The sequence below is a fragment of the Gracilinanus agilis genome, chromosome 3 (assembly GCF_016433145.1).
Source record: "Gracilinanus agilis isolate LMUSP501 chromosome 3, AgileGrace, whole genome shotgun sequence".
NCBI lineage: Eukaryota > Metazoa > Chordata > Mammalia > Didelphimorphia > Didelphidae > Gracilinanus > Gracilinanus agilis.
This window is the reverse complement of record NC_058132.1, coordinates 131,009,666-131,025,774: the sequence shown is the minus strand read 5'-3', so window position 1 is coordinate 131,025,774 and position 16,109 is coordinate 131,009,666. Positions and strand designations below refer to the sequence as shown.

General features: G+C 34.3%; 1 protein-coding gene across 1 annotated transcript in view; it reads left to right on the top strand.

Annotated features, from left to right (window-relative positions):
- NBEA (neurobeachin) overlaps nucleotides 1-16,109 on the top strand; it is an 800,789-nt gene that overhangs the window by 134,495 nt on the left and 650,185 nt on the right. Inside the window, exons 5-8 of the mRNA XM_044668958.1 lie at nucleotides 1,333-1,454; nucleotides 7,512-7,638; nucleotides 13,124-13,243; nucleotides 13,679-13,825. Of these exons, the coding sequence (XP_044524893.1) occupies nucleotides 1,333-1,454; nucleotides 7,512-7,638; nucleotides 13,124-13,243; nucleotides 13,679-13,825 (516 nt within the window). The remainder of the gene's footprint in view (nucleotides 1-1,332; nucleotides 1,455-7,511; nucleotides 7,639-13,123; nucleotides 13,244-13,678; nucleotides 13,826-16,109) is intronic.

Here is a 16,109-nt window from a genome sequence, read left to right as displayed (position 1 = left end):
ATTAATTCTTTTATGCCTCCTCATATGAAATAATTTACTCCCAACTTTCTCTCCTCCTTTTCTCTTTTGGAAGTATTACTTTTTTTTCTCTTGGTTTTTAAAAAATGTCCCATTATATTTAACTCACTCTCTGCTCTATCTATATATGCTCCTATTCATTGCTCTAATTGTTCTAAAGTTCATAAGTATCTTCAATATCTTAAGAAAACTGAGCACTTTAGATATATTAAGTACTTCAGATATCATAGATATCTTGAGCATTAGTTATCACTTTCTTATTAGTAATATAATTAGTTTAACCCCATCGTTTTCATTGATTGCTTTAAGTGTATTAAATACATTAGGTATCTATCATACTAAAGCAATCTTAAGTGTCTTAATTGCCACTTTTTTGTATTGCTGTCCTCTTTGGAATTTATATTTTGGCCATTTCTCTTGTGATATTTTCCTGACATCTGACTTTTTCTCAGTCTTTTGCTAATTTTGGAATTATTTTTCCCCTTGACTTTATGATTTAGGCTGAAGCTTAGCTTCATTCCTGAGGTGGAAGGAGTGCTGTCCTACAGTTGTACTGTTCCTGGAGTTAGCTCAGTTATCTCAGTCTCAGATTGAGCACTCTTCAGGTGGCCTGGATGGCCTGCTGTGTGCAGGTTTGCAGCTATGGAGTTCAAGTGGTTGGGGATGCCCAGTCCCACCAAGGCTGGCCTTGGGGGCCTGAGTCCCTCCCACTTCTACCTGTGTTAGATCACACAATTTCTGTTCTAGCTAGATTATGCAAGGCTGCTTTTCTCCTACTGTTGTTTGTTGTATATTACATTGGTTTCTGCTCTTACCCTATTGTGGTTGGATTGAGTCAGCTATTCTCTTTTTCATGCTGGTTGTGCTATATTAGGTCTGAGTCCTGCTGAGGCTTGTTCAGCACTCCCTTCTTATATTCCATTGAAATGAATATTCCTTTTTATCTCTCAATGTTGTTCTGGATTGGAGCACTGCCTCATCTCTTTGTCTGTTGTTTCTGAGCTCCAATATTTGTTTTCAGGTGTTTTTGTTATTCTGTGATTCTTTTGAGGGTGATTTAGGGGTGTTTTTTGCATTTTATTTGTATGTTATATATTCTATATGTGCTCACATCATTATATTTCTGCCATGTATATAGTTACATAATTATGTAATAGAGATACAAATTCTTCTGGATTTTTTGTGAATAAATGAACTATGTTACAACTCAAGTAGAAAATTTTTAACCATATTATGACTTATTTCCATTCACTGTTAATTGATACTTTTCTTTTTTCTGTTTTCTTTTTCTTTCTTTCTTTTTTGGGGGAGTAGGCAATTGCATTGCCTCCTATAGCAAAGTGGCCTTACCAAAACGGGTTTACACTCAATACTTGGTTTCGTATGGATCCATTAAATAACATCAATGTTGATAAAGATAAACCTTATCTTTATTGGTAAGTAATTTGTTTAATTTTGAACCTCTTTTTAAAAATAAATTTTACTTATATTATTCTTACAGCTGCGTATTTATGTTAAAGTGAATAATTCACATTTGTATATGGTTTTGTTTACAAAGCAATTTTTCCCCCCACAACAATCCTATAAATTAGATCATATGTAGGTATTATTATTCCATTGTACACATGAAGAAATAGGATAAGGAAGGCTAAATGACTTAGCCGGGATTACACAGACACTAAATAACTAGATTTGAACCTATCTCTTCTTACCAAAATAAGATGCTGTTTCTATGTTGCTTCAAATACATAAATAGATAGTAGATATCAAGAGAAAATTAAGTCCATGTTTGTTTGTTTTTTTCACATGAATTTGAAAAAATATGCAGGGATTTTCTGGCTTTAGTGTTCCATAGCCAAGTCACTTAATCATTCATTAAAAATTCTAGGTGGTATACCTGAGGAGTTATGAGTGTTTCTTTCTAATGCTACTGACTTTAACTCCCATTCTCTTCTCATTTCCCTACTGTTAACAGCTAGTAATTAATTCCCCAGTTCCATTAGGACAATTAACATCAATTAGTTTTTTAACAGGGTTGTTTATTGTGAAGATGTAGCAAAAATACAAGTATAAACACCTCTCCAACACCTGTGGGATATACTCTCCCTTATACTGTTTCTGACCCTAGATAGCATAGGTTTAGATTTAATACAGTTTTAGCATAGCATTGATCTGACCAAGTTTATGTTCAAGTAAACCATTGCCAGTGGATGAATTCCTATTCCATTTCCACTTTTGGATCTTTGTGGCTTCTGTGTTAGAGAAGCTGGACTACAAAGCCTACCTTGGACTTCTTTGTTGGAATTCTTGATCGTTCCCTCTCCTGACCTCTTTAAACTAACAAAGTGGTAGCCATCTTCAATTCTTTTCTTCCAAAAACAGGAAGAATAGATACAGCAGCAACAGAGGGGCCAGATTTTCATATGTTACACTGTGCTGGTACTAGTAAGAAGATAAAGGCTTGATTGTCTCAATTCTCTGAAAGGGTTTAAATCTTTGTCTTCTTACTTGAATGTAGCAGAACGTAAAAAGTGAGACCAAGTGACAAGCCTTGCCTAATACTCCTTTGAATTAACCTTTCATCTAACTTGACAACAGACAGGAACCAGTGATATATTTGAGTGAGTGTGTATGTGCACACATGTGTACACAACCATTCTAGAACTTACTCATGGAAATATTTTTAGATCTTTCTTTCATAGTTATCTTTAAAACCATTTCATAAAATATCCAGTAATAAAAGGTATGATTGCTTTATAGTTATACTTCTTTCATGACATAAAACAAAATAATTCAAACTTTTGGTCTCTAACTTTATTAATAACTTTGATTCTTAATGTTATTTGACTGTTCCTTTCTCTGGATGCTTATAAGAACAGTAGGTAGGAATGGGGACCATTCAAGGTATGACCTAAATAGAATCCCTTTTAAATATGGAGTAGAAATGGATTAAGTAGATTAAGAGATTAGAACTAGTAGATAGAATGCTGTAAGAACTATGGACAGAGTTCACAACGCTGTTTAGGAGGAAGCAATATAAAACATACCAAAGAAAAAGAAGAGTAAGGAAGCAAATGACTAGGTGATGAAGTTTTACAAATAGCCAAGGAAAGAAAAATTTAAAAGGTAAAGGAGAAAGGGAAAAATATATGCATCTGAATGCAGAGTTCCAGAGAAGAGCAAAAAGAGATAATAATATTTTCGTGAGTAGCACAGAGAAATAGAAGGAAACAATAGAATGGGAAAGAGAAGGGATCTCTTTAAGAAAAGTAGAAATATTAATGGAATGTTTCATGCAGAAATGGGCATGATAAAAGACAAAAATGGTAGGCTTATCAGATGTAGAATAGATTAAGAAATAATATCAAGATTATACAGAAGAAATATATAAGAAAGATCTTAATATCACTTGATAACTCTGATGGTGTGGTTATAGACCTAGAGCCAGACATCCCAGAGAATGAAGACAAGGGTGCCTTTGGAAGCATTGCTAACAATAAGGCTAGTGGAGGTGAGGGAATTCTAGCTGAACTATTTAAAATCCACAAAGAAGATGCTATTAAAATGTTGCTCTCCATATGCCAGCAAATTTGGAAAACTCAAAAGTAGTCACTGGATTGGAATAGATTAGTTTATGTCTCAATCCTAAAGTAGAGTGAGGCTGAGGAATATTCTAATTACCAAACAGCTCTGTTCATTTCACATATGAGCAAAGTTATGCTTAAGATGTTGGAAGCTATGCCTACTCTTTGACCTTACAAAACTACTACTAGGTCTGTATCCCAAAAAGATTACAGATAAGAGAAAAGAACCAATCTTTGTAAAAGTATTTATGACAACTCTTTTTGTGGTGGCAAAGAACTGGAAACTGAAGGGATGTCCATCAATTGGAAAATGGCTGAACAAGTTGTGATATATGCTTGTAATGGAATGCTATTGTGCCTTAAGAAAAGACAAGCAAAATGATCACAGGAAAAGCCTGGAAAAACTTACATGAAGTGATGCAACATGAAGTGAACAGAACATGGAGAACGTTGTACACGGTATCAACAATAATGTATAATGATCAACTGTGAATGACTTAACTATTATCAATAAGGTAAGGATCCAAGACAATTCCAAGAGACTCATGAAATAAAAAAAGATATCTGCTACCACTGAAGGAAAAGATGGAGTTGAATGCAAAGCAAATTGAAACATACCCTTCTTTACTTTTATTACTTTTATTTCCTCTGTGATTTTTCTGTAATATAAGCAATATGTCTTGTTTCACTACATGACAAACATGGAAGTATGTTTTATATGATAAATATATACAACCTATATCATATTACCTGCCTTCTTAGGAAAGAGAATAGGTTGTAAGGAGTGGGGGAAAGAGAGAGAGACAGAGAGAGAGAGAGAGAGAGAGAGAGAGAGAACGAACAAGCATGATAAAATATCAAAAGATGAATATTAAGAAATTGTATTGATATGTAACCTGGGGGAAAAATAAAAATTGTAATAAAAAAGACATGAGGAAGAAAGAAGAAGAAAGAAAGAAGAGAAGAAGGGGATAGAGTAGAAGGAAGAGCAGGGACAGAAGGCAGGAGAGAAAGAAAAAAAATGTTGCAAGCCAAACTTCAGCAAATTGTGAACTAAGAAGTAGCTGAAGAGCAGGTTAGTTTCTAAAAAGCAGAGAAACTGGAGACCAAATTGAGAATATTCTTTGGATTATGGAGAAAGCAAAGGAGTTCCAGAAAAACATCATCTTGTGCTTTTTTTGATTAAAGCCTCTGACTGTAGATTACAGTAAAATGAGAATACCAGGGTCAAATTACTTAACTTGTGAAGAACCTCTACGTGGGCAAAGAAGCATCAATTAGAACTGAACATGGAATAACTGATTAACTTAAGATTGGAAAAGTAGTACAACAAGTTTGTATACCTTATTCATTTAACTTATATGCTGAATACATTGTACAAAACATCAGACTGAATTAAAAGCCAGAATTAAGGGTGCTGGGAGAAATATCAACAGTCTCAGTTATGAGAATGATACCACTCTGATGGCAGAAAGTGAAGAAGAATTAAGAAGCCTCTTAATAAAGGTGAAAGAGGAGAGCATGAAAATTTAAAAAGCCTTTGGTATTAAAGCTTAACTTCAAAAGATGAACTTGACAATTGGTCCTATCAATTCCTGGTAAATAGAGGGAGAAGAAATAGAAACTGTGTCAGATCTGGACAGTATGCTAAAAAGCAGAGATCTCACCTTGCCAACAAAGATCTTTATAGTCAATGCTATGGCTCCTTCAGTAGCAATATATGACTGTTAGAATTGGACTGTAAGGAAAGCTGAACACCATAGAATCAACACTGTCTAATTATGATGCAAAGACTTTTGAGAGTCCCTTCAACTGAGAGATCACATCAATCAATACTTAAAGAAATTCAGACTATTAAATGGAGGGTCAAATCTTGAAGCTGAAGTTTAAATGCATTGGCCACATAATGAGAAGACAGGACTTATTGAAAAAGACCCTGATGTTGAGAAAGATTGAAGGTTAAAGGAAAAGTGGATGGTAGAAGATAAGATAGATTGATGGTATCACAGAAGCAATGAATATGAGCTTGGATGGACTTTAGGAGATAGTGGAAGATATGTTTCCATGAAGTCATGAAGAGTAGGACACAACTGAACAACAATGTGACAGGATGTGTGTGTTTTAAGTGGTGGAGTTACAAAAAAGAAAAAAATGCACTCTACCCTCAGTGAGCTTACAATTCTAAGGGGAAAGGCAGCACACAAAAGAGAGCTAAAAAGTTGGGAGCTATGAAGGAAGATACTCATAAGGACATTATATCAAAGTCCAGAGAATCAGAATCAGATCTGGAAGAGAAATGGAACATGGCCAGCTCGGGCCATTTTCTAAAATGGAAGCTTTAATAGGAACTCACAAATGGGAGAAAAAGCAGAATGGCAGAAAAGTGCTTCCAGGATGAGAAGGCCTCAAGACTCTGAGGGAAGTTTTAGGATGAGACAGTCACTGAGGTATAGTAGTGAAATCTAGATTCAGAAGCAGTACTCATATGGGAATGATGGAAAACTGGCCTGCACTTCTCTCTAAAATGGAAACTTGGCTATTAACTCACATTTGGAAGGAGTCTAGCATAGCAAATGAGTATTGCAGGACCAGAAAGCCCCAAGGTACTAAGCAGAGTTTTCCAGCTTAAAAAAATAATTATAATAATACCACCATGATTTGTTTATCACTTTATAAAGGGAAAGGGAAAAGGAATGAGAAGATAACTTGCATTTTAATATTATCAGCTATGGTAAGTGCTTTAAGCAAATAATATGTCATTTGATCCTTACAATAACCCTGAGAGATAAATGTCATCATTCTCCTAATTTTACATTTGAGGAAACAAGCAAATAAAGATTTAGTGATTTGCCTATAGCTATAGTATTTGAGGACATATTTGAACTTAGGTCTTCAAATGGAAGTATCTCTTTTACTTACATTATATTATTTGCAACTTCCCATTAAAAACTTATCCTGAACTCACGAGTTATTAGTGTTTCCTTAAATTGTCTTGTGTTTGTGAATCAGTATGAATTTCTTAATAGTCAACTAGAATGTGAGGTGTGACTTTTTTTCATTTTAAATTTGTCACCAATACCTTACCTTGCAACATTTGCTTTATAAGCAAATTTGCAAAGGAGTGATTATTTCCTTTGTATACAGAACTTGCAGAGTGGAAACTTCTCCAATAAGCAATTCACTATGCATCAGTAATTTAGTAAGTAAATTTTAAGGGAATTTCTGGTTGACTAGTTCTATGATTACTGGGCAGATTATTTAACCTTTTTTTGTGGCTCAGTTTTTTCATCTGTAAAATGAGGATAAGAAGATGTATAGTACTTGAAGGATTTTTGTGAGAATCAATTGAGATGATATATGTAAAGATGTTCACAAAACTTAAAATGTCATCTAAATGTGATTTACTGTTATTTTTATTCTTTCACATTCTTCAGGTAAGATAATGACCTTTGATGGTCAGGCCAGGATCTCTGTCAGTATTTATCAGTCAGTAATTATTGTTATTCTCTGTATTTGAATACAAATTAAAATATTCTATAATTCTTAACCTTTCAGTAGTTCAGATCTTTGCTTTTCTGAACTCTGCCCCCCAACCAAAGCACTTAGAATTTCAACATGTTATATTTTATTGTTTTGTCTGTAAATATATACCTGTTCTTCTCTGCTTGCTAAGTTGTGTGTACTTATTATGCTTTTAATAGTAATTTAATACTATTCAGTTTTATTCTCTCTCTCTCTCTCTCTCTCTCTCTCTCTCTCTCTCTCTGTCTCTCTGTCTCTCTGTCTCTCTGTCTCTCTGTCTCTCTCTCTCTCTGTCTCTGTCTGTCTGTCTGTCTCTCCTTCCCTACTTCCCTCTCTCTTCCTTTCTCTTTCTCTCGCTCACTCTCTTTCTCTCTTGCTTTCTTACAGTTTTCGTACTAGTAAAGGTGTTGGTTATTCTGCTCATTTTGTTGGCAACTGTTTGATAGTCACTTCTCTGAAGTCAAAGGGCAAAGGTTTTCAGCACTGTGTGAAGTATGATTTTCAACCACGGAAAGTAAGTAAAAATGAAAATGATTTTGGATTGTTTCTTTTAGGTGAAATATTTTTATTCCCATGTTCTATGAAATAAATTGTAAAATCTGTTGAATTTTGGGTGTATTTTTCCTTGGTTTACAAGTTCAGAGTGGATAAAACTTGAGAAAGAAACCATTTTAAATAAATCTGTGGGCTCAGATTTTTTTTGGATTGTACAGTATATTTTAATAAACAAAACAGAGGCAAAATCTTTGCAGGAAGACAAATTTGATGTTGTTGGTATCTTTGAGGCTTATGAGAATGGGGCCTGTGACTGGAAAGCCAGCTAGTTCATAACATAAATGATTATTTTGAGGAAACAAATTTACTAAATAATGCCAAAGATTAAGCTGAAAAGGGACCATTTAGTCAAATTCATCCATAAATAAGAATCCTTGAAATATAGTAGCTGACAGAGGACATATTATTTGTAAAGCATTTTGTAAACCTTAAAGTGCTATAAAAATGGTTGTGATGATGATGATGATGATGATGATGATGATGATAAGTGCCTATCTGGTCTTTGCTTGGAAAGGAAACCCATTCCTTTTCAAGACAGTTTCTTTTCCTTTTAAATGAATCTCATTATTATGAAGTTTTTTCTTATATGAATATAAATTTTTCTCTTTGGAGCCTCAATTCAGTGATCCCTCTGGACCAACCAGACCAACCAGAACAAAATCTGTTCCTTCTTCCACATAACATATCAGCTATTCATATTGAAAATTGCTCTCACATCCCCCTAAAGTTTTCCCTTCATTAAATCATTCCCAGTTCTTGACTCTCCTTACACTTTATGTGAAAAGTGTAGGACAGGGCAGCTGGGTAGCTCAGTGGAGTGAGAGTCAGGCCCAGAGACAGGAGGTCCTAGGTTCAAACCCGGCCTCAGCCACTTCCCAGCTGTGTGACCCTGGGCAAGTCACTTGACCCCCATTGCCCACCCTTACCAATCTTCCACCTATGAGACAATACGCCGAAGTACAAGGGTTAAAAAAAAAAAGTATAGGACAGTGATGGGCAAATTACAGCTCATGGGCCAGATGTGACTCCCTGAAATGTTTTATCTGGCTTCATGACATTATTCCTAATCTGACGAATACAGTGAGTAGGATACAATGCAATAAAACTTCGAAAGAGTTGCCTTAGAAACAGACTGACAGATGAACATTTCCTTTCCTTTGGCCCCCTCTTTAAAAAGTTTGCCCATCACTAGTGTTGAATATATGAGCCATGCCCAAGTTTACACAGAAATTTATAATTTCTAAATCTAAATAAAATGCCAGCATATTGTGAAAGATAATTATTACATGTCATGATCACCTTTGACTTTTGTTAAATTAACAGTATAAATTAAACAACTAACAGTGGTGGAATAATGTTATCCAACATTGATTTTATCATCCCTCTCTATCTTTCCAGTTCTCTGGTAAGATAATTTGATATTTTCAAAATAGAATTAACTTTTTATTCATTGTCACTTAAATTAATGTGCTAGAGTACTTTTAATGAGGGAGGAATAAATCCTAATGATAGAGTTGCATTATTTGTAAGATATTTAAAAGTTGCTAACTTTGCTCTGATGACTTTAAAAGACAGGGAAATATAGCAGAATTAGTTTTTATTTGATAAGTGATTTGTTTATCCCTCTTCTCTTAAATCATTTATCAGTTCTAATGGTCTTAATGACTTTAATGGTTTACCAAATCTTGCAAATGGACACTTTTTCTCCTGATGGATTCTATTTTACTAGAGAAAATAGTTTATTCCCAAACTTCTCGACACAGACAGAACTCATTCCATTTTGTTTTTTACACAAAATAAATTTGAGACAATCTCAAGGGGTGAGAAAAGGTTCTTGCAGAAAGTGAGATTTTAATAAGTTGAGATTTGAAGGAAGCTGAAAGGTTTAAATGAGGAGGGAGAGCATTCTGGATATAGTAGACAACCAGTGGAAATACCCTAGATATGGGCAATATAATGTTCCTTGTATAAGAAGGTCAATGTTACCTGAATTTCAAAGTATGGGGAGGGGAATAAGATTTCAGAAAACAGGAAAGGTAGGAAGGAGCCAGGTTGTGAAGGATTTTAAAAGTCAAATTAGTCAAATTTATCTTTGACCAGAGAGGTAATTCAAGCCACTGGAATTTATTGTGGTAGGCAGTTAAAAAACATCAGTGAGACTTCCAGTTCATGTGACCAACAAGCTAGAGGACTAGATATTTTTTTTCTGATCCTCATGAGCTCTCAAAGACCTCTGTAATATGAATTATTCATGAGATAAAGCAATTTTAGCTATCTTCATGCATCAAGAACCCAAAGTAATATTTCAGTGAACTAGTAACAGAAAAAAGTAGCCCCCATCACATAGTATGTTTTCTGATTATCCCTTCCCTCACGACCTACCACACTTCAGTAGCAGGGCTACAGTGCAGAACCAGATATGTAACAGAACTAAACTTTACAGTTGAAAAAAAAACAAAAGGAGGCAGGTTAACCAGGCTGAGATAGCAACATGGGAACTATTTGTTTTCTAACAATGGTTATCCAGAGAACTAAACAGAGGAAACTGAGAAAGGATATGTGATATTCAACTAAGCCTGAGAGAAAATGTCCAAAATCCATCTGGGCCAATTCCATCCCCACATATGAATTATACCTGTGACTTACCTGGCGTGGGAAGAGACTGGGAAGGGTTTGGGGTCCAGCTCCCTGGTAAATCAGCATCAAATGAGTAGGTATAAGAAAATGAATGAAGGGGAATTAAAAAAAAACAACCAACAACCTGAAATTACTGAAATCATCAGTTGCCTCTTCTGGAGAAAGAAAGCTAATACTTTGAGCACAAGCAAATATACCAACAGGAATGATATTAATAACAGAAGAGAGTATAGCCTCAGATCAGCTAAGAAAAGTCCAGATATCAGTGAATAAAATTTGAAAAACAGTGGAAAATGAATTAATATCCTATTAGGGAGAAGACCTTATTGATTCCCAAGACAGAATGGAACCATAGTAAGATATGTTCCTAAGTAATTTGAAAGAGAAATACAAACTTTGGAAGTAGAACTTATGGCCTACAAAGCAGAAATAATAGAAGCAATAGGAAAACAAGAAGATATCATTAGCAGTTGTTTAGAACAATTTCAGTTGAATGTTGAAGTCAGAAGCCAGACTATAGAGAATGAGAGCAGACACAGCTAGGTTGCTCAGTGGATAGAGCCAAGCCTGGACACGGGAGGTTCAAATGTGACCCTGGACACTTCTTAGTTGTGTGACCCAGGGCAAATAACTTAAACATTGGCCCCTCCTCCCCACCATTGTCTAGCTCTTACTTATCTTCTGACTTGGAACCAATAAATAGTATTGATTCTAAGATGTAAAAAAATATATTTATAATACTGTTCTCTCCTTGTTCTTCTCTTACCTGTTTGAACTGGTTTCAGACAGAAGAGGTAGAGTTTTTTCTCTTGATCTTAGTCTCCCTTGCTGAATCCTTATCCAGGTTTCTCTAGCTAATTATAGGGCTCTCCCAAGGTTCTGTCATGAGTCCCTTCTCTTTTTGATCTATACCAGTAATGGGCAAACTACGGCCTGCGGGCCAGATGCAGACCCCTGAAATGTTCTATCTGGCTACATGACATTATTCCTAATCTGACGAATACAATGAGTAGGATACAATATAATGAAACTTGGAAAGAGTTGCCTTAGAAACAGACTGACAGATGAGCATTTCCTTTCCTTTAACCCCCTCTTTAAAAAGTTTGCCCATCACTGTTCTATACTATTTCCCTTGGTAATCTCATCAACTCCCATGGATTCAGTTATTTGATTTTCAATTAATTTTTTAGCCCTAACCTTCTCCTGACCTCCAATTTCACTTCTCTAACTGCCTATTAGACATACCAAACTGGATATCTCATAGACATCTTATTCTCAACATGTCAAAAACCATTCATTATCTTTCCCCATAAACCTCTCTACTTCTGAATTTCCCTATTAAGTTCTAGGGCACTCCCATTTTCCCAGACACCAAGGTTCACAACTTATATTTCATCCTTAACACCCTAATTGCTCTCCTTCTGTCCCCCCTTCCATATCCAATTTGTTGTCAAGCCCTTTTGTTTCTATCTTCATATCATCTCTTGTGTACACTTTGTTCTCCTGATACTACCACCATCTTACAACACGCCCTTATCACCTCACACCTGTACTATTACAATGGCTTTTTGGTTGATCTCCCTCTCTGAAGTCTCTTTGTACACCACCTGTCTGTGTATCCAAAGCTGTCAAATTCATTTGAAAAAACAGATCTGACCATATCCTCATACCTCTTCCATAGTCTATTGGATATGAGATCCAGTGATGTTGCCATCCTTGCTATTTATTACACCAGACTCTCCATCTCATAACCCTGTGCATCTTTACTGGCTGTCCTCCATGTCTTTAACTAATCTCTGCTGCCTGGTTTCCATACCTTCCTTCAGGTCACAGCTAAAAGCCTCACCTTCTGTGAGAAGTCTTTCCCATTCCCCTGAAATGTTAGTGCCTTCTCTCTGAAACTATCCCTAGGAGTAATATTAGCAGTGATACAAGTGTATGTATCTTTTTTGGTTATAATTTTTGCTTACTGTCTTCCTCAGCAGACTGAGCTACTTCAGAGCAGGAGACTATTAGAAAAAGTCTTGATTAAAAAAGGAATGAAGGCCAGACTTAAGGTGTTAACATTCAGAATGGAATGTACAGATAAATGCGAGGTTTATTCTGAGAATACTTTTGCTAAAACTGATGTTCAGGAAGTTGGAGGATAAAGAAGTCGGCTATAACTCTGAGGTTATTAGTATTAACAGCAATAGTCATAGTCAGATCAGAAAAAGAGGTTTTGTAGAGAAGAGGAAAAATTTAGTTTTAGTTTGTAATATCTTAGATATTTTTCTCTTAGCTTGATATGAATAAAATATAGAACATAACCATGTAAAGATTTTTTTAAAGCTTATTAAATGGTAGCCATAAGTTGGGAACTAATATCATTTATTCCTATTCATCTATACCTAATTATAGCAAAACCTCAAAACAGTAAGTATTTAGCAGTTACCTGGGTTAGTAAAGCAAACTTTTAGCTAGTCCGAAATACATAATTGGAGTCATTTGCTTTTTTTTTTTTTTTTTTTTTTTTTTTTTTTTTTTTTTTTTTTTTTTTAATTTTTTAACCCTTGTACTTCGGCGTATTGTCTCATAGGTGGGAGATTGGTAAGGGTAGGCAATGGGGGTCAAGTGACTTGCCCAGGGTCACACAGCTGGGAAGTGTCTGAGGCCAGATTGAGTCATTTGCTTTTAACTTGAATTATAATATTTTTCTATGATAAACTGAGTTTTTATGTGACATGAACATTTTAATGATTTTTATTTATTGTAATTGATTAAAATTTTATTAATGTTCATTGTTGCCTTTTCTCAACTCCCTTAAGTGGTACATGATCAGCATTGTTCACATCTACAACCGTTGGAGAAATAGTGAAATACGGTGTTATGTTAATGGTCAGCTGGTTTCATATGGTGATATGGCCTGGCATGTTAACACAAATGATGTAAGTTTATTATCTTTTGATTTTTAAAACTTATCTATCACTTGTTTTACAGTTTTAATGTGATTAGAAATGAAATGACAGTGATCATTGTCTGATAAATTAATAATATTGAAATATTGAATATTGAAAATAAATGTAAGTACATTTCATTTTTAAATACAAAGAATATGAACATTATTTAAAGAAAGTTACTGACTTTGCAACTGCTTCTAATTCATGTGCAATTCAAAACATCACTTAGTGATGTCATTGCTCTTTCTTAACAATGAAGGATGAACAACAACTGCTAAAAGTTTATTTAATTATTCTCATCTATTATATTTTTATTATGCTATTATATTACGTTTTGTAGTTAAAGGGGAAAGTATTTTGTTTAGATGTCATTCAAAAATAATGCGTTTGATATTATATATGTTTCTTTTTATTTTTAAACAGAGCTATGATAAGTGCTTTCTTGGATCTTCAGAAACTGCTGATGCAAATAGAGTTTTCTGTGGTCAACTTGGTGCAGTTTATGTATTCAGTGAAGCACTCAACCCAGCACAGATATTTGCAATACATCAGTTAGGACCTGGATATAAGGTAGTAATTAGTATCTTCTTATAATTTCTATGGGCAATATGAAACTACAGATTTAAAATGTTATATAATATAGTACCTCATAAAGTTCTTATTTAAATTAAACTAGGAGCCATAATAACTTTTGTAATTAAAATCTGGCATTCTAAACTTTATGAAATTTCCATTATTGTTTCTTTCCTTAGCATCTTTCATCCTCATTTTCTCATGTGGTAGTCCTTCATTGAATTTTATAATACTAACAAAATATTTTCTTAATTTGCTCTTCAAAAATAAAAAAAAACTGATAAAAATTATGAGTTTAGAAAATAATTGTTAAAACAATACATTAAGGAGAGTTAAATGAATTTTTAAAAACACCTTGATTTCATATTTTTTAGATTTAAAGTAAAGAGGAAACAAAAGAAATGAGAAAAGGAATAGAAATGAAGGTAGTACGTAACATTGTCTTATGCATAAATAATTGAATTTCAGTTCTCCTCCCTGCCTAGTCCCAGGAAAGACTATACAAAAAACTTAATACAGCTAAAATATTTTATATGAGTTTGTTTATTTTCTATTCTGCCTATATAAAATCTCTTATACTTTTGAGAAATATAATTATTTTATTGTGCTTCTACTTAGAGTTTTCAGACCATCTATAACATTTACTTGTGTCATGGAGGAACTTCAATAGGAAGATTTTGAAGAGTCACCAGTGATTTTTTTCATTTTATTCACTTTGAACATAATGATATCCCAAATGCTACCTTAATATAAGGCTATGTTATGCATTCTCACTAAAGTCCTTAAAGACTTGTAGTTCACAGATATGACTTAATTTTGAATAAAGATTAATATTGAACTAATAAATTCTAAGTGATACAGAACATTGGTACCAAATTTTTACAAACATTTCTTTCTTTACTCTTTGAAAGTAATATATCATTTCAGGTCTTTTGTACTAATGCTTTCCTTTTGATTTTGCTTATTATATTTGCAATAACTTATTTAAAAATATTAAAATTAAAATATAAAAAATTAGTTTGTTAAGCAAAGAATTTTACTATTTTGGTAAATACACCAACACCAAATTAATACTGAGATTATAACAATTCTATCCTTTGCATGAGGAGATCATCATACTCTATTATAATTGGGGAGAGGTAATGAGATACAATGTAAAACCCACTGTCTCTGGTATCAGAGAACATGGGTTCAAATCCGAATACTGTAAGGGAGTAAAAGAGGTTTTTTGGTCGAATATATTAAAAGATGGTTGCCAGAGGATTGAACAGTTATCAATCCTCAATTAAGAATAATCTCAAGTCAAAATTGACTTTTATGGAAGTTTATTTGCAGTTGAGAAGAGAGAGAGGAAATAAGGAAATAAGAATCTAACACAGTAGGTAAATTAGTAAGATCCTCTAATTAATCCAGGTAGATCTAATTAACCCTCAGCTTGAGAGTCAGAGGGCCAGAGGCCTGGAGGGGAATGAAGCAAAACTTCATTCATAGAGTCTATTAAAAGGAAGTTCCTTAAGAGAAGTTAAGGAAGATTCAGTCTTTAAACTCACCACGTGGACTTCTAAAGAAGATATTGAAAGCAGTCTTACCAAGGTCTTAGGTCTCAGCGTTCCGGCCAGCACTCCTCCACGAACCAGGAAAAACTAGAAGACCGAGCCCAGGTGACTGAGGTCTCTTTTTAAAGGGGTCACTTATGTGTCACTTCCTATGCCTCCTCCCTAATTTGCCTGACCAATCACAATAGATGCTTCTCATAGTACTGCCTAGGGGGCAGTCATTTGATTCTGATTTGTCACCCACTCTAGCACACGTGGGTTAGGGGCCTCCCAGAATTAGAAGTGCTCTCACCTTTGGTGATTAAATCTAAAGATGGCAGTGTAGATTTAATCTAATTATCACAATACCTATGTGACCTTGGGCAAGTTGCTTAGTCTTCTCATATTTCCTCACCTGAACAATAAAGAATTTAGACTGGATGACTTGCAGTTCCAAATATGTGTATGATTATGTGATCGTCTTCAAGACCTGGGTTTGAATTAATTTTCTAACCACAGAGATTAATTTGTAGCTAATTTTTCTGTTTATCTCTTGATTCCTCATGATACCATTTGTAAGATACATGTCTAGAAGCATAGGTATATTCTGTAATTATGGAACAATTGTGTCATTTTGCTTTTGGAGTTGAATCTATTAACTTCAATTCTCTTTATACATTTAAGCCTCTTATCTCCTTCTTACTTCCTATAGTGTTCTTACCAATTGACCTAAGATGTCATGGATA